The 24,453-nt window shown below is 38.3% G+C and overlaps 1 protein-coding gene across 1 annotated transcript; it reads right to left on the reverse strand.

The window, feature by feature from the left end:
* Nucleotides 1-652: 652 nt before the first annotated feature.
* Nucleotides 653-19,536, reverse strand: MOB1A (MOB kinase activator 1A). Its single transcript, XM_042932748.1, has 6 exons — nucleotides 19,313-19,536; nucleotides 15,347-15,513; nucleotides 10,077-10,170; nucleotides 8,570-8,703; nucleotides 3,979-4,142; nucleotides 653-2,393 (listed from the first exon to the last, which is right to left on the reverse strand). The coding sequence occupies exons 1-6, from the start codon at nucleotides 19,324-19,326 to the stop codon at nucleotides 2,316-2,318; spliced, it is 651 nt and encodes a 216-aa protein (XP_042788682.1). The 5' UTR covers nucleotides 19,327-19,536; the 3' UTR covers nucleotides 653-2,315.
* Nucleotides 19,537-24,453: the final 4,917 nt, after the last annotated feature.

Below are 24,453 nucleotides of genomic sequence, written 5' to 3' on the forward strand. Positions count from 1 at the left end.
ACGTTCTGAGTCTTAAATTACCAACAAATTTTTATTTATGTCTAGCATGTGACCATCTTTGGTTTGTTTTGGGAGTGAGTCATGACGAGAGGGGGGGGATTCCTAGCACTGAAAATAAATGGAGAAAAGTGAGAACTCTTTTGTTTAAGAATCATGAAATATTAGAAATGATGCAAAGTACAACCTCAGCTGAGAAATATAATTTCATTCCTTGAAGACTTAATCAAAGCCAAAGTTGAGAGGCAGTAACGTTCTAGGCAGCATCTAGAAACCTGCTTTCTTGTTCATAAATGATCAACATAAACACACTGAACTTCTGACAGGGACCTTTGGATAAGCTTTAAACATGGATTGTGGAATGTTTTAGACGGCTTTTCCCTTTTTTTCATAAGGGACTAATCATCCCACTTTTAAACTCCTGAAACGATATATGGTTTCAGCCTAAAATAGATAAGATGTTTTGTTTCCTTTAAAATTCTGGATATGTGGGGTCACCTGGGTGGCTAAGTCCGTTGGGCGTCTGACCTTGGCTCAGGTCATGATCTCACAGTTTGTGAGTTCAAGCCCCTCGTCGGGCTCTGTGCTGACAGCTCGGAGCCTGGAGCCTGCTTTGGATTCTGTGTCTCCCCCACCCTTGCTCATGCTCTGTCTCTATCTTTCAATAATGAATAAACATTAAAAAAAAAAATTAAAATTCTGGATATCTGGATATGAAGTTGAATTACTATAAAAATGGAGTAGCTACGCAATTCTTCATACTTTAGTAGGACAATAAAAATAAATAACAATAGCAAAAAAAAAAACCCTAACAAATCTTAACGTTTTATCAAAACCATCACGGGAGTTGGTGAGTACTCTGCAAAAATCACGGCTCTTAAACCCAGAATGCAGACAAACTTAAAGCAGCGCCGGTCTGGCAGTCTTTAGTATACCCGTGCCCGGTACATTCTCAACAGGCAGCTGGAGTTTACTACATCCTAGAAACCTAACGGCTTTTATTTCACTAAAGGGGAAGATTCTTTTTATCCCAATAGAAGAATTTCAAGTTTTGATACAAAAACAATTAAAAAAGGATTAAACCTATGGGGACTCAATCCATCCTTGGACTACTAACAGAATGAAGCAAGATTTTTTACTTATTCCTCCCATTTTGTTTCCCTTCAACACACACACACACACACACACACACAGCACACCAAACTAAGCTGTGTTATAAAATAAGATGTGTACACCTTCAAGGTTTTTTATTATGGTCTTAAGTTTTATCCTTATTGGGATAAAGATTAAGTATTTCTACACTACTCTTAATTAAGTCTCAAGTCACAACAAAAACATATAGAAGTAATTCTTTTTTTTTTTTTTTAAAGGACACTCAAAAGAAAATAATCAAGTACTCTGAGTACTTTCTTCCATTCTCCTATCCAGAATTTCAAGGCCTCTGAAAAACAACATGAATGAAAATAGTGGTTCTGAGACCTAAATTTGTTATAATTTTTTGCAGTCTTTTTCTCAGCCAAAAGCTACCTATTCAAATTAATCTGAATGAAGCATTTCAAAATAAAAATGTAAAAGACTACCCTTACATGCCTTAAGAAAATTATTTGTGATATACACACTCCTAAAAATTTAGATAGGTTTATGTGAATAAAATCCCAAATAAAGATTAAAAAATAAAGTCATTTTAGAAATAACTCTGGTTACTCCCATACCAACCACACAGGTCATATGAGGATTTAAAATGCAATCATGAATTTTGAAAAAATAAACATATATATATATATATATATTCTTATCTATAAAAACACTAGCATACAAACTTCAAACTAAAAGGTTATCCAAAGTAACACACAAATGTTCTAAATCTTAAGGAAACTTAAAAATATCTCTTCTATGTGTAAATAAAAGCAGAATAAAACAGATCTGAATGCATTATTAGGTAATTTGCTCTGGAAACCTGTTAATAAATTATTGGTGGGAATTCTCAATAGTCATTATGCTGCTACCCGAAGCACATTTTCTTCAGTAAAAGCATAAGTAAACTAATAGACTTTATGTTAGTCATCACATATTACAACCAAGTATGACTCTGACAATAACAGGAGTGGTCACACAGTGCCTCAGATTCAGCTGTGTCTTGAATTTCTCACTGAAGGATTAGGCCAACCTACCTTTGGGACAATTTTATCAGTAGACACAAACAACAGGTGTCTTTTTATCCTGTTCTTTTAAAGTCTGTATCACTAGTCTATAACAGAGAGCAATGAGAGAGTTCTAGCAGATGAAGCAAGAGGGTAACTGTGTTCTAGAAGAAACATTTATCTGTCTTTCGATCCAAGCTTCTCAATTAATTCCTGAAGAGGTGCCAACTCACGCCTATCAATCAGATTAAACTCCTAAAAAAAGAGAAGAAAAGTAAAATTTAAAAACAGATCTAATATTAAAACTCTGCAAATATCAGAGAAGGGATTCCTAACCCTAGTTTTCTGAAATCCAAAAAATGATGAAATCATCTCTGTAAACTTTTTTTTTTAGAGAGAGAGAGAGAATGTACTCACACCTGAGCAGGGAAGAGGGGCAGAGGGAAAAAGAGAGAATCCCAACCAGGGTTCCATACTCAGCGTGGAACCTGATGCAGGGCTCCATCCCAATGAACCTGAGATCATGACCTGAGCCAACCGACTGAGCAACCCAGGCACCCCTATAAAATTTTAAAATGGGATCATTTTTATTCATTTTTTTGAAATATAGGGGGACTAAAAAAACAACTGTATATATCAGCATGATCTTCACTGAGTAAAACATTAAAATCAAAACTATATATATATTTTTGCATTTACATGGAAATGATCTTAAAACTATACAATGAGTTTTTTTGATAGTGGCCATGAGCTTTTGATAGGGGCAGTGGATCTGTTGCTTTCATAGATCTATACCTACATCTATCTGGTGTCTGTCTATTCTATAGCTATACTACACCCCCACCCTCTATCTGTACCTATATGTCTGTATCAGCACCTACACTATACCTATAACTATGCTGTGCAACAATCTCAGAAGGAAGACAGAGAAAAGCACAGTACATTCTCCTTTGTGTGGCACATATAACTGAAATACACAGGATCTACTATAAAACTACTGACTTTTCTACCAAAAAACACTGTCTAGACAGATTTAGTTACATTTTGCATATAGAATTATCTATCTCTAAAGCTGCTTTAATATCTTTTTCAAACAATGAATTGTTTTTATTTTTAAATGTTCTTTTTTTTATATATTTTGAGAGCGAGTGGGAGAGGGGCAGAGAAGGAGGGAGAGAAAATCCCACTGACAGTGCCTGATATGGGGCTCAACCCCACGGACTGTGACATCATGACCTGAGCCTAGATCAAGAGTCAGAAGGTTACACAACTGAGCCACCCAGGTGCCCCTCTTTTGATTTTTAAAAAATTCCACTTGCAATTAAGGGCCCATAAATAATAGGCCACATCTCTGAAGGGGATGGTCCTTGAAGTTTCTAGCTGATGACTTCATAAGATTTGGCCTGAAATGGTACTTCTGGAAGGTTAAACCAAGACAGCGACTAACATGTTCTTCCAAAAGTCTCTCTTTCGGATATAGCCATCTCATGAAACAACCCAACTGCCGACGTTTTCTCATAGTATCCCTTCACTCGGCAGTGGCGATGGAACAGGGGGGGTACGGAAAGCTATCCTGGGTTTCCGGTGCTCTTTGTCACATCCTAACCAGAGAGCCGGTGGGGGCAGCCAGAGGCAGAAGGCCCAAAATGGGGGGGAAGCTTTCTATGTCGCTCTGCACACCAATGAAGTAAACAACACGGAAAGGAGAAAAGAGAGAATTCTGCTTATACTTTCACTCTACGTCTATAAATTAGACAACTCAGTAAATTGCTCTTTATTAAAATTACCAATCAAATGAGTCCAAGACAAAGGACAAAGAAGTCAACACAGTTCAACTTACCTGAACAAAGAAGATAAAGTGCTTAAAGGAGGTGTTGAGGTGGGCCTCCTCTTGCAGCTGCATCACAGAATCAAAGTGCTGGTGATAAATATGGGCATAAACCCGGAACAGACGCTTTAGAATGGTCTTTGCCACAGACATAAAGTTTTTGGGAAACGGGACACCTGTAAGCAAATATATACATACATTTATACACATATCAATTGGTCTTTTATCTAACAGTAGAAAGTTTAGAAACTGCCATATGCAACTCCAACACACAAACACACACATTCACAAATACAAGCCTATTTTCCAGATATTTTTTAAAGGGCAAAGGGAAAAAAAATCTCAAACAAATATATGAGGTATCCTCACATAGCATGCTTGTTCTGACTGCCTTAGACTAATAGGCACAGACATCAACCTATGATGTGCCGTTGAATCAAAGTTAAAATAAACATAATTTCAGCTATTTAACACTAGAGTTTCTTCCCAAGATTCAATGCAACAAGAATAAATATTTTGACTATAAATAAAAACTTCTATTTTTGTAATTTGTAACTCTAAAAAATTTTTACACTCACACATGCACTCAATTAGGAATGAAAATTCCAAAAGAAAAAGGCATTATAATCTATGGTCTACAAATAAAGTATTTTATCTTCTGAATTACTCTGAAAAACTAGTTTTATTCTTTAAATTAGGAGTCCCCAACTGTTTATCTTATTTTTTCAAAGTGCTATTTTCATTTTCCTATAGTACAAGACAGAGATACACTTCCTGAAAACGAGAGGAAGGGCACCTCACCATTTTGCAAAGAAAATTAACACTTCCTTAGAAATGAACTGAGAGATGGTTTGGTAATCTCCCTCCAAGCAGTGTAGGTGGGGATGTGTCTCAATTCCTGAGAATTCAGCTGATAAGATCAAAGTCTTAGAAAACAGGGACAGAAGGACAATACAGTGGCATGGAGAACAGTATATAAACATATAAGTCATCAGCTTCCAAAATAACCTAGATTAGACAGCCTTAATAAGCTATTCCACAGCACCGCTCAAGAAACATTTTCCTTTCTTCAATCTTTCAGAAAACAAAGGTTAAAACACTTTCTCCCTTCATGCATTTTCTCAACCAGTCCATTTAATAGCCTGAAATTTAATGTCTTTTACTCTTTCAAGCTAGTTTTTTTCATTTCTCCCACATCAGTCTTAGCTAACAACTTGCATTTTCATTTCGTTTTAAATTTTATTTATTTTTTTTCAAGGTAAGCTCTGCACCCAACATGGGGCTTGAACTCACAACCCTGAAATCAAGAGTCACACACTCTACTGATGGAGCCAGCTAGGTGCCCCTAACAACTTGCATTTTCAAACATAATCCTGGAGCCTGTGGGCATGTTTTCCTGGACTGGGTCTTGTACTCCCGTATTGAAGAGATGAATTTTTAAGTCAAACTCCTTTCTGAGAATTTACAAATATGCATCTTGCTAATAAAAGGAATAGTTAACAATTGGATGTATTAGTTCAAAATGAGTAATAAACAATTCTATCCAATAAGAATAAATAATCGGCAGAAAATGTGGATAACAGCCTAACCGAGGGGGGAAAAGATTCCAGAACATTAGGCCGAATTACTGAAGAATGGAAAGCTGAAAAAAGAGAATAAAGTTGTAACTATTCTTTATCTTCCATAAATGGGAAGATATTCTTTAATGAATAAAGAACTGTAAATAATTTGTTTCAAACCAAGCCCTTTCCAAACTGAATTTAACAGAAACATTCAAGCACAGTCAATATACAATAAAGAATCAGTGAGATGGGAATGCAAACTGGTGCAGCCACTCTGGAAAACAGTATGGAGGTTCCTCAAAAAACTAAAAATAGACCTACCCTACGACCCAGCAATGGCACTACTAGGCATTTATCCAAGGGATACAGGTGTGCTGATTCGAAGGGACACATGCACCCCCATGTTTATAGCAGCACTATCAACAACAGCCAGGTATGGAAAGAGCCCAAATGTCCATCGATGGATGAATGGATAAAGATGTGGTATATATATACAATGGAGTATTACTCGGCAATCAAAAAGAATGAAATCTTGCCATTTCCAACTACGTGGATGGAACCAGAGGGTATTATGCTATGCGAAATTAGTCAGAGAAAGACAAACATTATATGACTTCACTCATACGAGGACTCACTCGTATGGGACACAGAACAGATGAACATAAGGAAAGGGAAGCAAAAATAATATAAAAACAGGGAGGGGGACAAAACAGAAGAGACTCATAAATATGGAAAACAAACTGAGGGTTGCTGGAGGGGTTGTGGGAGGGGGGATGGGCTAAATGGGGAGGGGCACTAAGGAATCTACTCCTGAAATCATTGTTGCACTATATGCTAACTAATTTGGATGTAAATTTTTAAAAATAAAAAATAAAATTAAAAAACAAAACAAAAAAAAGAATCGGCGAGAGAGGAAATAAAAGGTTTAATAATAAAATGGAAAAGTTGACCAACGGCAAACGGACCAGGTGTAATGTGATACATGCTTTCCCCCGAAAGAGCCACTGATTAGATTACAGTAAGGAATCTGCCAGGGTCTGAATGTGTGTATCTCCTCAAAACTCCTATGTTGAGATCCTAACACCCAGATGATGTTATTAGGAGGCAGGACTCTGGGAAGTGATTAGGTCACAAGCGCATAGCCCTCAGGAGTGGGATCGTGCCCTTATAAAAGAGGCCCCAGAGAACTTTTGCTGACACCTTCCACTATGTGAAGACTAGGTAAGAAGTCAGCAGCCTGAGACCCAAAAGTGGGCCTTCGCAAGGACCCAACTATGCTGGCACCCTGATCTTAGACTTCCAGCCTTTAGAACTGAAAAGTAACTTTTTGTTATTCATAAGCTATCTGATCTCTGGCATTTTTATTATTAGCAGCCAGAACAGTAAGACAGAATCCAACCTGTTGCTCATAAGACACTCTTAAACTGAAAATGACAAGGAATGATCTCATGAATAGTGAAGCCAAAATCTTAATCAAAATATTAGCAAATAAAAAATACGATTCCAGTAAAACATTAAAAATCTACATATACTGGAGAAAACCTTATGGTGATCAACAACAGATACTGGGAAAATATCACAAAACTCAACAACCATACCTGAGTTTTAAAAATTCACAAACCTCTAACCAAAAGCACGATTCCTGCTTAATGCTGAAGTATTAGAAGCACTTGCATCAAAGTAAGGAAACAAAAGGATGTCTGCCATCATCACCATTACTCAGCACTGCTCTGGGGCAATTAGATAAGAGTTATACAAGAAACACCCATATCAGAAAGGAAGAGGCAAAATTAATATTATCTTAATGTGATTGCATACTTTAAAAACTCAAGAAAACCAACCAAAACAACTAAAATAATCAGAATCTGATGGTCAACTTATATAAAAATTTATATGAAAATCAATAACCATCTGGAAGGCAGGTATCAATTAAAAAAACACAAAATGTCTAGGGATAAACTTAAGAAACTTGAAAAATTAACAAAGTAAACTATAGAACTGCATAAGAGGAAGAAATAAAAGACATGAAGAAATGAAGAAATATATCTTGTTCTTGGGTAGAAAGACTCAGTATTGTCAAGAGAATAAGACTGCCTATGTTAATCTGCAACTTGAATGAAATAATAATCAAAATCTCATGAATATTTTTATTTTACCTTGCAAAAATGATTCTAAGTTCTTTGGAAGAATAAATATCCCAGAATAGTGGTGAATATTCTGAAAAAGAAGAGGAAGGAAGAGAGACTAGCCCTACAAGATGCTCAAAGATATATGGCCATGGTTATTAAAACAGTGTGGAATCCCTGTAGGAACAGATAAAGAGAATGAAAGACTCCAAATTATATGGCAATCTGGTGTACACATAAATAATGTGGGGAGAAACGACACATGTATTTGATAAATGGTGTTGGACAAACTGATTAGCATTTATAACTGGAAAAAAATGGAGGGAGCCTTGAGAAAAAAATTTCTGGCAAGAACAAAGATTTAAACATAAAAACAAAACCACAAAAGTACTGAATGAAAAAGTGGACAAATATTTTTATAATCTTGAAATAGGGAAACCCTTTCTAATCATTGTACTAAAATCCATACATCGTAAAGGAAAAGATCAGCAGGACAAAATAAGAAAGTTACATACAGCAAGAATACCTCATGAACAAAATAAGAAAAAGGCAACCTGGGAAAAAATACATATAACATATACAACGAGCTAATATCCTTACCACACAAAGAAATGGACAAAGGATAGAAACAGAAAATAATGATCAATAATCCAAATCAATATTTTTTTAAATACATTAAGTACATTAAGACAAATTTACCCAAATTGAAAAGAATAAAAACTGAGTAGCCAACAAGTAATAGTGAAAAAACACAGGCAGACACAAACACAACAGGAGGGATTTTGCATGTACTATCTTTTTGGAGAGGAATTTAGCAGTCTTTATTACTTTTTTTTTTTTTAAGTAACAGAATATTAAAAAGAACACAACACATTTATCAGTTAAAAAGAAAAACAGTTCAACATTATAACTTACCAATCTTGGAAGGAAAAAGAGTTTCATCATCAAGCTGATCCTGAACCCAAGTCATCAAATAGTCAATGTATTTTGGAGCAGAACATTTGATTGGCTTTTTAATATTGGTACCATCTGCCCAATGATATTCATATCTGGGGAGAAAAAGATTTTATTGATAGGAGTTTTCAAAAACATTAACAAATCTATAACTTGTAATCAAAGTAGGCCCACAATTTCTCAGTAGACGTTACTACAACTTTATTAAATTACCTCTCAAGTTCTACTGAAGATTACTCAAAGTTCCCTATAGAATTATCCTGAAATATGAGAGCTATAATTGAAAGAGAAAAGGAGGATAATGTGGCAGCTGACAGTGCCAGAATGGATTTTTTTTTTTTAACACAGCCCTAGGAAAGATAAAGGAACTACACATTCCAGGCAGAGGGTGCTGAGGACAGGGTAAGAGACTGATGCATCCACCCCATTCTACAACAGTTGGCCATCAAAGTATCAACATCAGAGTCAAGACAGTAAGACTGTTTCTTGGAGAGGGTAAGTAAAGAAACACCCTGAGGCATGCATCTTTTCCTCTCTCCCTTTGCTGAGCTAGAATGATTAAGACTTCTGCAAAACTTCACTGTGTGAAGCATTTAAGCCATAGAGAAGTTTAATTAATAAAACTTAACACAAAATAAAAACATTCCTCCAAAATACTGTAATTAAAAATAGGACTATAAACTCATTGGAGACTTTTTTCCTTTATACCTGCAGCAAATTCAGGAAGGACAGTTTTTTCCCAAGGGTAAATATCTCACTCAATACCATCTATCCTCACATAAAATGGCCAATTATTGGCAAAAAGACTGGAAAGAAACACACTAAAACATTAATCCCACCACACCTTGACTTGACATTATGGGTGATAAAGAGTTCCATGTTTCTTAATATTTCTTGAAATTTATTATAGTCAAATTTTCTATTTTTTATTTTTAAAGTTTATTTATTTATTTTGAGAGAGAGAGAGAGCGAGCACGCGCGCACACGCACACACCCACTCACAAGCTAGGGAGAGGCAGAGAAGGAGCGAGAGAATCCCAAGCAGACTCCAAGCTGACAGTACGCAGCCCAAGGCAGAGCTTGATCTCACAAACCCTGAGCTGAGATCAAGAGTCGGACACTTAACCAGCTGAGCCACCCAGGTGCCTCTATAGTCAGACTTTTAAAACCTAGCATCTTTGAGCCAGATAATTAAAGCAGCACAATTTGCAAGTAATTAACATAAGTTACACGCAAGAAAAAATTGAACATTACTTATTATAATGCAATTAAATACTAAATACCACATACCAAAATATTTAATAACAAAAAGCTTATAGGGAAGTATTCGAGAACTCATAAAACTGAACTACTTTTACACAAGCAAACAGATAAGAAAAACAAAAAAGCTTTATAATTTGATTTGCATCAATTAGCAGTTAGCTTTATTTAGTACTTCAAATACCTATATAATAGGCAGTATATGTACCTTGGACCTGCAGACATGACTGAACAGCTTGCTTCAGTGCAGAATTCTGTAATAGTCCCATATAACATGTTGATCTGGTTGAAGAAATCCACAGCTGGAAAGATAAAAGGAAAATTGTGTTAAAATGTTTGTGCCAACACAGTAAAATATCAGACCGCTCAGTTGAAGAAAAATGGACAATGCCTTCAAGTTCTTGAATAAATCCCCAGGAGATTCAACAATCCAGAGGTACTACAAATTCTCTTCTAAGTTGCTTCTTCTCAAGTTGTTTACTTAACTTTAAATAAAATTAACTTTTAATATATATTCACTTTAATATACTAAGCTTTTACCCAGCATAGAAGAGCAGGAAAATAAAACATTAGCGACAATTCTAACTTAATGGTGACTATTGGATCATTAGAATATATAATTTGATTATATCCAAAGGAATAAAAAAAATCTATTACTTGCTATCAATCTGGACCAGACAATACCATTTGTGTTAGGAGAAAGTGTTGTGGAATATACTGCAAAGGAGAAGGTGTAGCAGCTATATTAATAAGCATTTGAAAAATCTTATAAAAAACCTGAAGCCTAGGGGCACCTGGGTGGCTCAGTCGGTTGAGCATCTGACTTCGGCTCAGATCATGATCTCACAGTTTGTGAGTTTGAGCCTCAAACTGGGCTTGCTGCTGTCAGCCTGTCAGCATAAAGCTTGCTTCCAATCCTCTGTCCCCCTTTCTCTACCCCTCCCCCGCTTGCACTCTCCCAAAAATAAGTAAATTATTTAAAAAAACAAAACAAACAAAAAAACAACCTGAAGCCTAACTCATGCTGAGGACATAAAAAGGACGTGGGATAATATCCCTTGCCTCCGAGACTCCAGCTAAGAGAAGGGACAAAATTGAAACAAAGAGTACAACAGGTTAAGGGTTCAGAGAAAAGACAACATCTTGAAGGGCTGAGGTAGTCAGAGAGCACTTCCTACAGGAGCTTCAGCTAGGTATGGAAGAAAATGGAGGAGGAAGGGGGTAAGTAATGAACTTATCTGAGTAAAATGTTCCTCTGCAAAGACACCCACATAAGCTTTGGAAAGTTTGAAAAAATGTTTCAGTTCCCTGTCTAAAGGAGTACCTAAAAACCAACTAGGGCTTTTCCAAGTTTCTTAAAAATCAAGTAGACAAAAAAGTTCTACCTTGTCAAAAGGATTTTTATATAAAACTCCCTCACTTATAAACCTTCCTCTTAATGAGTCATGTTTCTAAGAAAGTAATAGGCATTCAATATTCATTCAAAACAAACAGTATGCCCAGATGGTGTGCTAGCTTATTGGTCTAAAGCAGCTGTTCTCAAAATGTGGTCCGGGGATCCCTCCTAGTTTCAAGGGGCATCTGTGAGGTCAGAGCATTTCAATGGCTCTTTTCACACTCATCCTCTCAGAAGGCACAGTGGAGTTGTCCAGAGGCTCCTGATGTGAGGCATCACAACAGAATGAATGCAGAAGTGGACAGGACAACTCGGTTGTCTCCTATTAAGCCAAACATGAAAAGAGATTTCCAAACATGTAAAACAATGCCATACTCATCACTAAAACTCAAATTGGAAAACAATCATTTTTCATAAAAATATATTTAGGTCAACATGCAGTGAGTTATTTTTAAAAAATTAAAAAGTATTTATGGGGCGCCTGGGTGGCTCAGTCGGTTAAGTGTCCGACTTCAGCTCGGGTCATGATCTCGTGGTTTCTGAGTTCAAGCCCCGTGTCAGGCTCTGTGCTGACAGCTCAGAGCCTGAAGCCTGCTTCAGATTCTGTGTCTCCTCCTCTCTCTGCCCCTCCCATGCTCATGCTCTGTCTCTCTCTGTCTCTCAATTTATTATTAATTATATAATATATAATTTATTATTTATTTATTATTATAAATGTTAAAAAAAATTTAATAAAAAAATTAAAAAGTATTTAAAATGTCTCAATTTTAATTTCTAACACAGTAAGTGTCACTAGATATAACCTACATAATTAAAAGCTCTTTGGGGTTCTTGATAATTTTTTAGAGAATAAAGGGATCTTGAGACTGAAAGTTTTGAGAATAGCTAACCTAAAGAAAAAGTCTCAAAAATTGAAGGCTGAAGAAGGCCAACAGATGCCTTCAAAATAACAGATGATAATTTGAGTTAAGGTTTAAAAGAACAGGGGAGAGGGGTGTCTGGGTGGCTCAGTAGGTTGAGTGGTTAAATGCCCGACTTTGGCTCAGGTCATGATCTCACAGCTCCTGAGTTCGAGCCCCACGTCGGGCTCTGTGCTGACAGCTCAGAGTCTGGAGCCTCCTTTGGATTCTGTGTCTCCCTCTCTTTCTGCCCATCCCCTGTTCACATGCTCTCTCTCAAAAATAAACATTTAAATTTTTTTAATCTTTATTTATTTTTGAGAGACAGCGTGTGAGCAGGGGAGGAGCAGAGAGAAAGGGAGACAGAATAGGAAGCAGGCTCCAGGCTCCGAGCTGTCAGCACAGAGCCTGACGCGGGGCTCGAACTCACGAACCATGAGATCATGATCTGAGCTGAAGTCGGACGCTTAACCGACTGAGCCACCCTAGGCATCCCCCTCAAAAATAAACATTAAAAAAAATTTTTTTAATTAAAAATAAACATTAAAAAATTAAAAATAAAAGAACAGGGGAGGGTCTTTTTTGAATATATTATGCTTCACATGGTTCACAAATAAAAAGATATATAAAAATATATAGTGATTTTTTTTAATGTTTTATTTTTGAGAGAGAGAGAGAAAGAGAGAGAGAGAAACAGAGCATGAGTGGGGAGGGGCAGACAGAAGGGGACAACAGAATCCAAAGCAGTCGCCAGGCTCTCAGATGTCAGCACAGAGCCTGACACAGGGCTCAAACTCACAAACTGTGAAATCATGACCTGAGCCAAAGTCAGACACTTAACCAACTGAGCCACCCAGGCACCCCTATAAATGATAAATCTTAATCCCAGTCACGCCAACTTCCTCTTACAGATAACCACTACATTATTTATTTATTTTTGTCTCCTGCCTCCTAAGTACCTTTGTCCTGTGTTACACAAAATATATCACATAGTTCTGTACCTTGTTTTTTTCTCTTAGTAATATGAATAATGGCTTTTTAATGTGCTGAGGAAAACAAAACTTTTTCTCAATATGGCTACTAGAGTTTTAAATTACATTTGTGGTGCACATTATATTTCTATCAGACAGTGCTGGTCAAAGGAGTGATTAGCATTAGCTGAATTAACTCCACATAAAAAGATAGCTAGACACCATGGAAGTATACACACGGTTGGGAGTATACGCCACCACTGAAGTAGTCTTACAAACAAACAAAATCAAACTTGAATTTGAACAAAGCTCCAAATCTGTGCAAACATGGGTGCCACTAGCCACATACGGCTACTTACATTAAAAGTAAATTTAAAATTTAGTTCCAGTCACTCTAGCCACATTTCTAGAGCTAAATGGCCACAGTACAGATATAGAACATATGCATCATTGCAGGAAATTATACTGGACAGTGTTGCTGTAGATCTAACATTTACAGGAAATAAAAGGAAGAAGAGAACATAATGGATGCCCTGAGGGTATAATCAACAGAATTCATACTGTGGTAAACAAATGAACTGGTTTCTTCAACAATAACAAAATAGCAAGAAAAATAGACTGCAATCCACAGGGAAACCTGTGGATTAAGAGATTCAAGAAACATTACACACAGGCCTTATTAGTCCTGATTTAAAACAACCATAAATTTTTTTAAAAAGAAACATTTAGGGGCACCTGGGTGGCTCAGTTGGTTGAGTGTCCGACTTCTGCTCAGATCATGATCTCACAGTTCGTGAATTCGAACCCCACATCAGGCTCTGTGCTGACAGCTTGGAGCCTGGAGCCTGCTTCAGATTCTGTGTCTCACTCTCTCTCTGTCCCTCCCTCACTCATGCTCTGTCTCTCTCTCTCTCTCTCTCTCTCTCAAAAATAAATAATAAAACATTTTTAAAAATTAAAAAAAAGAGAAACATTTATAAGACAATCAGGGAAAATGTGAACACTGACTGGATATTTGCTAACAAAGGAATGACAGTATTGTCATTATCTTTAAAAGGGGGTGTTCTTGTCTTTTAGAGATAGGGAATATTTATAAATGAAATATATTTGGGATTCACTTCAAATCAATCAGGGAGAGGTGGGTCGGCCTGCAAATGAGGAACAAAGAGGAGTGGGGAGAGGTGGGGAGGGGAGGGAGGTGGAGAGGGAGGAATGAAAATATAGAAAGAAAAAAAACAATCAGGGTGAGATACAGAAGCATGAACTGGCCATGAATTGACAGTTGTTGAAAGTGGATAATGGGTGCCTAGGAATTCACTATACTAGTTTCTCTACTTCTGTATGTTTGAAATTTTCCATTAAGAAGTTTAAAAATTCCTGTAACATCTAAATTTCCTAACAGATTTAAACCTTATCACCCAGCACTGATCTCAGAAATGACAGGCTTGGGGCACCTGGGTGGCTCAGTTGGTTGAGCATCAATCTTGATTTGGGCTCAGGTCACAATCCCAGAGTCCTGGGATCAAGCTCCGCATTGGGCTCTGCACTGAGGTGAAGCCTGCTTAAGATTCTCTTTCTCTCCCCCACCACCCCTCTCCCCGACTCGCGTGCACGGACTCTCTAAAATTAAAAGAAAAAAGAAAAAAAAGAAATGACAGGCTCAAATATTCAAATCTCTAACTTCAGTACATATAACCTTCCATGTAATGCTAGCTTTCTTGAACTCAGAGTGATTTTCAGCTCATGGGTCCCTCCTGTTTTCTCCCAATTTCTTAATTTCCTTCTGACCACTTCTAAGTCACAACAATCAAGTGACTGCCCATATGAACTGCAACGGACTGTTGTGTATACGCAGGCAGGTGAGAGCTGCTGGGAGTGGGGGTGCAACTGTGAGGATGCGTTCCCTGCAAAGTCATAGAATTTTGCATTCCAATCTTTTATTTGACCTTACTCAGCAATTCATCCATTCTATCCTCAGAAATTAACCCAAAGCACTCAACGTTTCTCCTCCAGTCTATCTACTCAACCACACTGGCTACAACCAAGCACTCTGAAAAGAACACAGTTTCTAATGTATTTGTACTTCCGAGTTTCTTTACAGGTACAGCATTATACTACAACAGTTATACCTGTAAAAGGAAATTCATTAACAAAAAAATGTTGGCAAAATGTTCTTATAAATCAGCAAAGCTGAATGCTATTGAAAACTTACTGTTAACAGCAATCCATTCATTGAGGTCCTCTCCCTCTGGTAACATAACAGCTTGTCTCAGATTCCCACTTCCCAGAGTTGCTTCTGCATGTTTTAAGAGTTCATACTGATGAGAGCCCTCAGGGATATTCTTCTTTGGTTTGAACGTTTTGGAAGAGCGGCTGCTGCTGTTAGGTTGAAAGTAAAAGTATTATCAATTTTTAGGACTGAAAGCAGCATGGCATAATTTTAGGCATATAAATTGTTCTGAAAATAAAAAATGCTCCCTGAAAAGTGCCAGGATGAGGAGGGTGTTATGATCCTAATCTGAGTGCCAAAAGTTAAAATAATTACATTAAGTGTGAGCTAGGGTAAAAGAGAAATTAGTATTTTAATACACTTGGTGAAAGGGTAAAGTGTATAATATTTTGGGAAGGCAATATAACAAGATCTACAGACATGGGAAGTACTTTTAACCCATCCCTTCTACTTCTAGGTATTTCTCCTAGATATGGATCAGGATGTGCTTCCCAAGATTGGTTTTAACAGTGAAAAATGTGGAAACAATCCTAAAGCTTATTAGTAGTGGAATAAATAAATCACAATACATCCATAACATGGAATACTATACAGTAGTTAAGAACAAGATAGAGCTACATGTATTCACATGGAAAGATCTCAAGACATAGTTTAACATGTTAAAAGACAAAATGTACAGCGGAAGTCCATTCTGTAAATGCATAGAGAACGTTAGAAAGGGGGCACCAGAGGAAGAGCATGCGACTCTTAATATCAGGGTTGAGTTTGAGGCCCACATTGGGTGTAGAGATTACTTAAAAATAAAATCTTAAGAAAAAGAAGACTAACATGAAATGATATCTCAAGATTCAATATGATCTTCATCTAAATTAATACCTTTATGCTTCACATGGTACCATCAAAACAGTGTAAACAATCCACAAAACGGGAGAAAGTATTTGCGATTCATAGAGGTGATAAAGGACCTGTATCCAGGATAAAGAATTCTTCCAACTTAAAACCAAAAAAACAACCCAATTTAAAAATGATCACAAGAGGGGTGCCTGGATGGCTCAGTCGGTTGAGCGTCGACATCAGCTCAGGTCATGATCTCACAGCTCATGAGTTCGAGCCCCGCGTCGGGCTCTGTGCTGACAGCTCAGAGCCTGGAGCCTGCTTCTGCTTCTGCATCTCCCTCTCTCTCTGCCCCTAACCCACTCGCATTCTGTCTCTGTCTCTCTCAAAAATAAACAAACGTTAAAAATAATAATAAATAAATAAATAAATAAATAAATAAATAAAAATGATCACAAGATTCAAACAGACATTACTCCAAAGAAGATATACAAATGGCCAATAGCATACAAAAATATGCTGACCATCATTAGTCATTAGGAAAATGCAAATTAAAATCATGAGAGAACATTTCACATTCATTCAGGATGACTATAATCAAAAAGACAATTAACAAGTGCTTCTTAGGATGTAGGTAAATTGAAACTCTCAAGTGCTGGTGGGAATGCAAAATGGTGCAGTGTTTTGAAAAAGTTTGGCAGTTCCTCAAAAGGTTAAACACAGTTACTATATAACTTCTCATTCTACTCAGACAGAATGAGAAATGAACGTGTACATCCAATACAAAAATCTGTACACAAAAGTTACAGATGTATATAAAAGTTACAGATGAATAATGGCTGCATTATTCATAAGTCAAAAAGTGGAAACTCAAATGCCTGTCAACAAAACAAAGTTTAAAAGAAAAAAAGGGCCTCACATTTAGATCCAAAAAGTAACTAAGCAACTGAGCATCCACAATCAAACCACTAATTTAACATGAACTCATAAGAGAAAGACCTTGGGGGAGAAGGGAGAGACTGTTCCAGTAATATGGAAATTTACAATTATAATCTAAGTCATACAAACTTTTAGACATGGTAATCATACTGTGTAGACCATACTCCTAAAAAATAATCGACAGGTAGGAAAAAATAATTTGAACAGATATTCTCCATAGTGCTATTTTATAACAGCAAAATACTAGACAGAATCCAAATTTCTCTGCTCTGTATTGGTTTGATAAGATTTCAAATCCATTTATGACTTGTTTTAATCCATTTGTTTATGACTTAAGTTTGTTTTAATTCACTTGTTTATGACAAAGACAAAAAAAAGTTTTCATATAAGAATAAAGTAAATTGTGTCAAGACATCATCCTCTCATCTGTTCTCACCCATAACTCAGTAGTTCAGCTGCTCAGGGACCCTGCTGGGGCTTAACAAAGAAAACTTATTAAGAAGTAACTATGGCAAGGAGACATTTTGACTACAAATACCAAGAATTTGTGAAGAGTCCTCAAGAGTGTTGGGTCTGGGCAAGGTGACACTCTGATGATCTAAACAGTTCTCTGTAAACCTTGGGACAATTAGCCCCTGCCACGAAAATGCCCAGCCCCAGAAGGAAAATCCACCTGCCGGTCAACACCAGCGCCATGGTTCCCTGGCAACAAGGAACTTTTACTTTCGTGCTGGCAGCTGGACCTCAGCTCTGGGTTGGGTAAGCCCAACTCCTCTCCTCAGTACTGACTCGTATAAAGATACACCTCAACTAAATTTGGACTTTATTTCTTTCATGTCCCCTTGCCTGGAACAACAGTGTAAACAATCTATCACTGATTTGAAATATTTCACTAGCTTATTAAGAAACTTATCCTGTATGCACTTGGCTTATGAAATTCCTACAGCAAACCTAGGTTAAATAAATTGCTGGCAAAGACCAACTCAGCCTCTGAGTGTAATTTGCTTCCCAAAGCAAAACATTCTCACAGTAAGAAACTGGATAAACTCTGGTTACAGAATACTATACAATTTAATAATAAATTTGATGAAAATATCAAATATGTGGACGATGGATGTTTACTCAATCACACAACACACATTCAAGTAATGTACCAGGTAGAGAGAGCCACCTGAAAATAATGTGTTGGAGCAATGCTTCCCAAACCTAAAAATGTTTAAGAATCATCAGAGGAGCGCCTGGGTGGCTCACTTGGTTAAGCATCAGACTCTCATTCTGGCTCAGGTCATGATCTGACGGTAAGGTGGAGCTGAGCAGGGCTCTGCAGGGACAGTGCGGAGCCCGCTTGGGATTCTCTTTCTCTCTCAAAATAAACATTTTTTCAAAAATCGTCAGATAATTTACAAAAGTTTCCATTTAAGACTCATTTGGGCCCCAGGCCTTATCTCTAAAATATGATTCTACCCAGGAAAAGTTAATTACACAAAGTCACAGGGCCAGCCTGGCTGGCTCAATCAGGAGAGCATGCCACTCTTGATCTAGGAGTTGGAAGTCTGAGCCCCACACCGGGTGTAGAGATTACTTAAAAATGAATAAATAAAATCTACACAAATTCACAATGTGGCTGAATTCGCACTGGACAGAAGTCTGCATGCAAGCCCGCAGCTTAACTTCAAGCTTCCCAAACTGCAGCACTACCCGTTTTCCGGGGACAGTGTTTTTCCACGGGGGTAATTTAATACTGAAGGTAATAAAACTTGACAAACGGTGGAGTAAAAAGCTAAGTCAGAATGGGTCATTAGACTAGACGGCTCCAGACTTGAAAGGAATGGGAAGCCCAGAGACAGGGTTCGGGGTTCCGCCCCTGGGTCGTCCCGCCGCCCTCAGGGGCGCTCGGGCGGAAAAGTTTGGAGGCACTGCCGGACTCGGAGCCTTACTACTCCGCAACCCTCTCGCTCCGCTTCCTTTGCCTCGACCTTCACCTCCATCTGCCTGGGCCCACGTCCGGGCCTCCCCCGTGGCCCGCGGGAGTGGGGGGAGGGGTGGCAAAGCAAACGTCAGTCACTTCGACCCCAACCCCGGCGTCCGGCCCTAGCCTCAGGCGCCTCCTTGCCCCCTTCCTCGCCCTTGCCCTCGGCCTTCAAACCCTGGGGCCCTCGGCTCGGCCACACTCACAAGAGGAAGCTCATCTTCTATCCTCGGAGGGGAGGGGCCGCTGGCCCCCGCCGCGGTCTGGACTCGTAACCCGCGCGGGAACCACGAGGAAGCGGATAGCCCTCAGCTCTCCGCCAGCGGAAACACCGAGCGCCGCTGCTCCGGGCCGGGGGTCTTGCCGGTGCTAGCTGCTACGCTCGCCACCCCCACCTTGCCGACCCGAAATGCGGAACCAGCAAAATCTCGCGAGCGAAGGCTTCGGCTCGCCCCGCCCCTGCGAGAGGGACTGGGCGCGCCCCTTTGCGCCCCGCCCACTCCTAAAGCTCAGCCAATCAGCGGCCTCTACGCCGGGACTGCCTTCTCCTGAAGGCGTGGTCAGGTAGCGCTCCTTGACCTGGAGGAGTGGCTCACCTTGTGCTTGGTCTGCGTTGTTGCTGTTGGGTTCCGTCCCATCTTCTCATTATAGCAGGAGTCTCTATAAGCGCTGCAATTTTTAAAAATTTAGTTTTATTTTTAAATGGAGATATAATTCACATAATGTGAAATTGACCCTTTAAAAATATACACTCTAGTGGTATTTTTCCTCTATTTAGAGTTGCACAACCATCACCTCTAATTCTAGAACATTTTTCCCAAAAAGAAACCCATCATTTCTCTTTCTTCCTTCTGGCAAACCCTGGCAACAACTGGTCTACATTTTTTCATATGGTCTTGCACCTGGACATTTCACATAAATGGAATTATACAAATATGGTCTTGTGACTGGCTTCTCTCAACTTAGCATAATATTTTCAAGGTTCATCCACATTGTAGTACTTAATTCCTATATATCAGTACTTAATTCCTTTTTATGGCTGAATAATATTCCATTGTAGGAGTATACCTATTTTGTTTATCCATTCATCAGCTGATGGACATTTGAGTTGTTTCTACTTTTTGACTATTATAAGTAATGCTACTACCAACATTCCTGTACTGGTTCTTGTATGGATAAATGTGTGCATTTCTCTTGGGTATTATATCCAGGAGGGGCTGGATAGTATGCTAACTAAATATATGTTTAACTTTTTGAGGAATTCCCAAACTGTTTTCCGAATTGGCAGCACCATTTTGCATTCACACTGGCACCTGTCTAAGGGTTCTAATATTTCCATATCCTTTACTATTTCCTAGGCATTTACTATTGTCTTTTTTATTATAGCCATCATAATAGTGGGTGTGAAGTGATATCTCATTGTAGATTTTGATTTGCATTTCCCTGCCAGCTACTGTTGAGAACATTTTCATGTGCTTATTGGTCATTTGAAACAAATTTATTTTCACCTTCCTTTAAAGTTATCTCAGCCCCTCAAAGGACAATACAACAACCCAAAAGGGGTTCCATTTCAATAACAGTGTAGCTCACCTTCTCCAGGACATCACCATCCCTTTGTTCCTCAACACCCACCCACCTGGATTCTGCACACTGCTTGAAACTGCAGAAATTTTTCTCATCAAGCTCTCCAGTGTCTTAGTTTTTAAAGTCCATGAACATTTTTTAGTCCTTATCTTACTTGTCATTTAGTTCTATCTGGCCTATTCTACCAGACTCCTCATTTGATCACAGTGATTCCTTAAAAAACAAAAAAAAAAAAAAACAAAAACAAAAACAAAATATAAAACCAAAAAAACCTCTTTATTACTCCCTGTGATCTGGCTTCTATAAGGTGAGATTATAAGAAAAGAGGAGACCATGGCCAGAGATGTTGTAATAGTTTACTTTAGCCACACTTTTTTGTTAGCAAGTGACAGAACCCTACATTGTTCATATTTCTATCTGACCTGTCTTATATTTTCTTTCTTACTAGACTGTGAATTCTTTTCGGGGCAGAGATATAGGTAGGTCATTGGTCATCCCCATTGCTCAACACAGTGCCTAGCACACAGAAACTAGGCACTCATCAAATGAATGGGGACATAAACTGGAATTCCTACTTTCATTGGGGAGATTGACAGGAATAAATGATAATCAGTGCGGTATTACCTGTACTGATAAGATGTAAGGTGGAGGAATTCTAGACTTTTTATGACTTTATGTCCTTAATTTCGTTTTCTAGCTTCATTGTTCAAGATGAACACTGTTCCCCAACAATTCCTTGCTGTTTCGCCAATAAGCCCTGGACCTCCTTGACTTGAATCCTCACCGCTGTTCTTGCAATTTTCTGTCTGGAATGCCCCAACATCTACATCATACCCTGTTCTTCGAGATCCATCCAGAAGTCCTCTTTCCCTCCTCTGAGCTTTTGTAGCCCTTTATGTATATCCTTCTTACAATACATAATTATGGTTCAAATTAAAAGTAGTATTTATAGGGAGACTGGGTGACTCAGTTGGTTAAGCGTCCAACTCTATTTTGGCTCAGGTCACGATCTCACAGCTTGAGAGTTCGAGCCCTGCGATGGGCTCTACGCTGACAGTGCAGAGCTTGCTTAAGATTCTCTCTCTCCCTCTCTCTCTGCCCCTTCCCACTCTCTCTTTCTCTTGAAATGAATAAACTTTTAAAAAAAGTAGTATTTACATATTAAACAACTGTCGTGTTGGGGGTAGGAATTTGAGGGTTTATGCTCTTTTCTACTTTTCTGTATATTCAGTTTTTTTTTCCAATAAGCAAATACTAACATTATTTTTTTAATTTTTTTTTTTAAGTGAGACAAGATAGGCCTGCCTGGCAGTCTCATTCGGAACAGCATGTGACTCTTGATCTTGGGGTCATGAGCCCCACATTGGGGGTAGAGATTACTTAAAAATAAAATCTTAAAAAAATAATAAAGTGAAGCAAGATCGAATAGTGACTAAAAAGCTGAGATTTTGCAGGTGATTTCTGTGTTTGAAACCTGCCAGTGCTACTTAATAATCATACGACCTTAAGTATTTTCATGATCCTTTGCCTTAATCTTCTCACCTGTAAAATGGGGGACAACCTCATATGGCTGTGAGGATTAAATGAGTTCAGATATAGAGCTCACTTAGACTATTCTTAGAACATATACTGGATTCACTTTTGCTATTTATTTAGTTAGTTACTTATTTAAGGTTTATTTCATTTTGAGAGAGAGAACGCACATGCGCTTGCAAGTGGGAGAAGGGCAGAGAGCCGAGAAACAGAGGATCCGAAGCAGGCTCTGCCCTGATAGCAGAGAATCCAATGAGGGGCTCGAACTCATGAACCATGAGATCATGACCTCAGCTGAAGTTGGATGCTCAACCGACTGAGCCACCCATGCACTGCAACTTTAGCTATTTAAAAAGGAAGAAATTTTGACATGGCTTATTGAGACAGGAAAATGAAGGGACCCCCATAAAAAAAAAGCTGGCTTTTTTCCCTTTGCTTCTTTTCCAGCTTCTATTCTTCCTAGGACCTGCACCCCTACCTCACTCCACATATGCCTTGTAATGGACAAAGAAATAATGATATGTTTGGAGTCTTCCATCACAACAGATAACATCTAAGGAGGGACCAGGCAGGGTCCCTATAAATGTTCTCCAAGACCACTGACTCCAAACACCTTGATGCCAAGACCCCTGGCTTCAGGAAATGAGTGACTTATGAAGGACACTTGTATCCTGTCCTTGTTCTCACCAGTTCTTGGTTGCCTAAGAGGATACTCATACTGCACCAGACCACAATCGCTAATAAAAACCCCAGGCCCCAAGCAAAGACCAGACTCATGCTGTTTTCCTTTCAGAATCTCCCAGACTGTATCATTATCACCTCTGGACAGCAAATTCCTGATTTATTTATCTTTTTATTTTAATTGTGTCTACCGTGGGGCTTTGTGTCAATGTAGATATTCAGAAAATATTTGCGAAATGAATGCAATTGGATATCTGGCTACACATCATTTTAGGCCAATTCTTTAACTGATGCAGTCCTTGAATTTCAGTAGTTTTTGTGTGCTTGGGAAGTAGTTGGCCTAGAAAGTACATGCTCACTGGTTTTTGTTTTTGTTTTTTGTCTTTCTCTACCATGGGTTTCCCCAGTGGAGAACACTTTTGATCAAATGACTGTGAAATGACCATATATGGCAATACATATGTTCTGGGAGGAATGGAAGTGCCTGGATTCTTCCCCCAGATACTTTTACAAGGAAACCGTGTGGGAAAACCACAGAAATATATCACTAGGATACTGGAGTGAAAGCCAAGGAAAGTCCTATGCTGGTTCTGTATCCTTAGCTTCTGAGAAAGAATGTAGCCTTTAAATGCTAGAGCAGTGGTAAACTGCTAGGTCTATGTGTTTTGGATACCCATGTGTTTTCTATGAGAATTTTTATACAGTATTTTCAGAAAGTTGTACACATGTTCTCTCTCTCTCTCTCAGACACACACACACACACACACACAATTATTCTAGACCATGTAGTCTCATAGAAATACAATGTGAGCCACATGTGCAATTTAAAACTTTCTAGTGTGTATATATATATATATATATATATATATATATATATATATATGTATTTTTTTTAAAGTTTATTTATTTTGAGAGAGACCGAGAGAATGTGAGTGGGGGAGGGGCAGAAAGAGGGAGAATCTCAAGTAGTCTCCACGATATCAGCACAGAGCCCGACTTGGGGCTCGAACTCATGAAACTGTGAGATCGTGACCTGAGCCGAAATCAAGAGTTGGATGCTCAACTGACTGAGCCACCCAGGGTCCCCTCTAGTATACATCTTTTAAAAAGCAAAAATAAATGCAAACAAAAAACCCAGGTGGAATTAATCTTGACAATATATTTTACTTAACCCAATATACCCCAAATAATGTGATTTTGATATGGAATCAATTTTTAAATTTTGAATGAGATATTTTGCTCTTTTTCATTCTAAGTCATCAAAATATGATATGAGTTTATTTTACATCTATACACAGCGCGATTCAGACTATCCACATTTCAAGTGCTCAGCAGCCACAGGTGGCTAGTGGCTGCCATATGGGACAGTGCAATTCTAGATCATCTGTATGATCCCCCAACAATACAATTTCAGTACCATGGGTCCATTTGTGCTTGCTCTTGTTGGTACCAAAGTGCCAAGTTGTTAGGACTTGATGAAACATTAACAGGAGCAAATGATATGAAAACAACACATTAGCACCAAGTGACAGCTCCCTGATGCCATGGT

This window comes from Panthera leo, chromosome A3, assembly GCF_018350215.1.
Source record: "Panthera leo isolate Ple1 chromosome A3, P.leo_Ple1_pat1.1, whole genome shotgun sequence".
In the NCBI taxonomy this organism is placed as follows: domain Eukaryota; kingdom Metazoa; phylum Chordata; class Mammalia; order Carnivora; family Felidae; genus Panthera; species Panthera leo.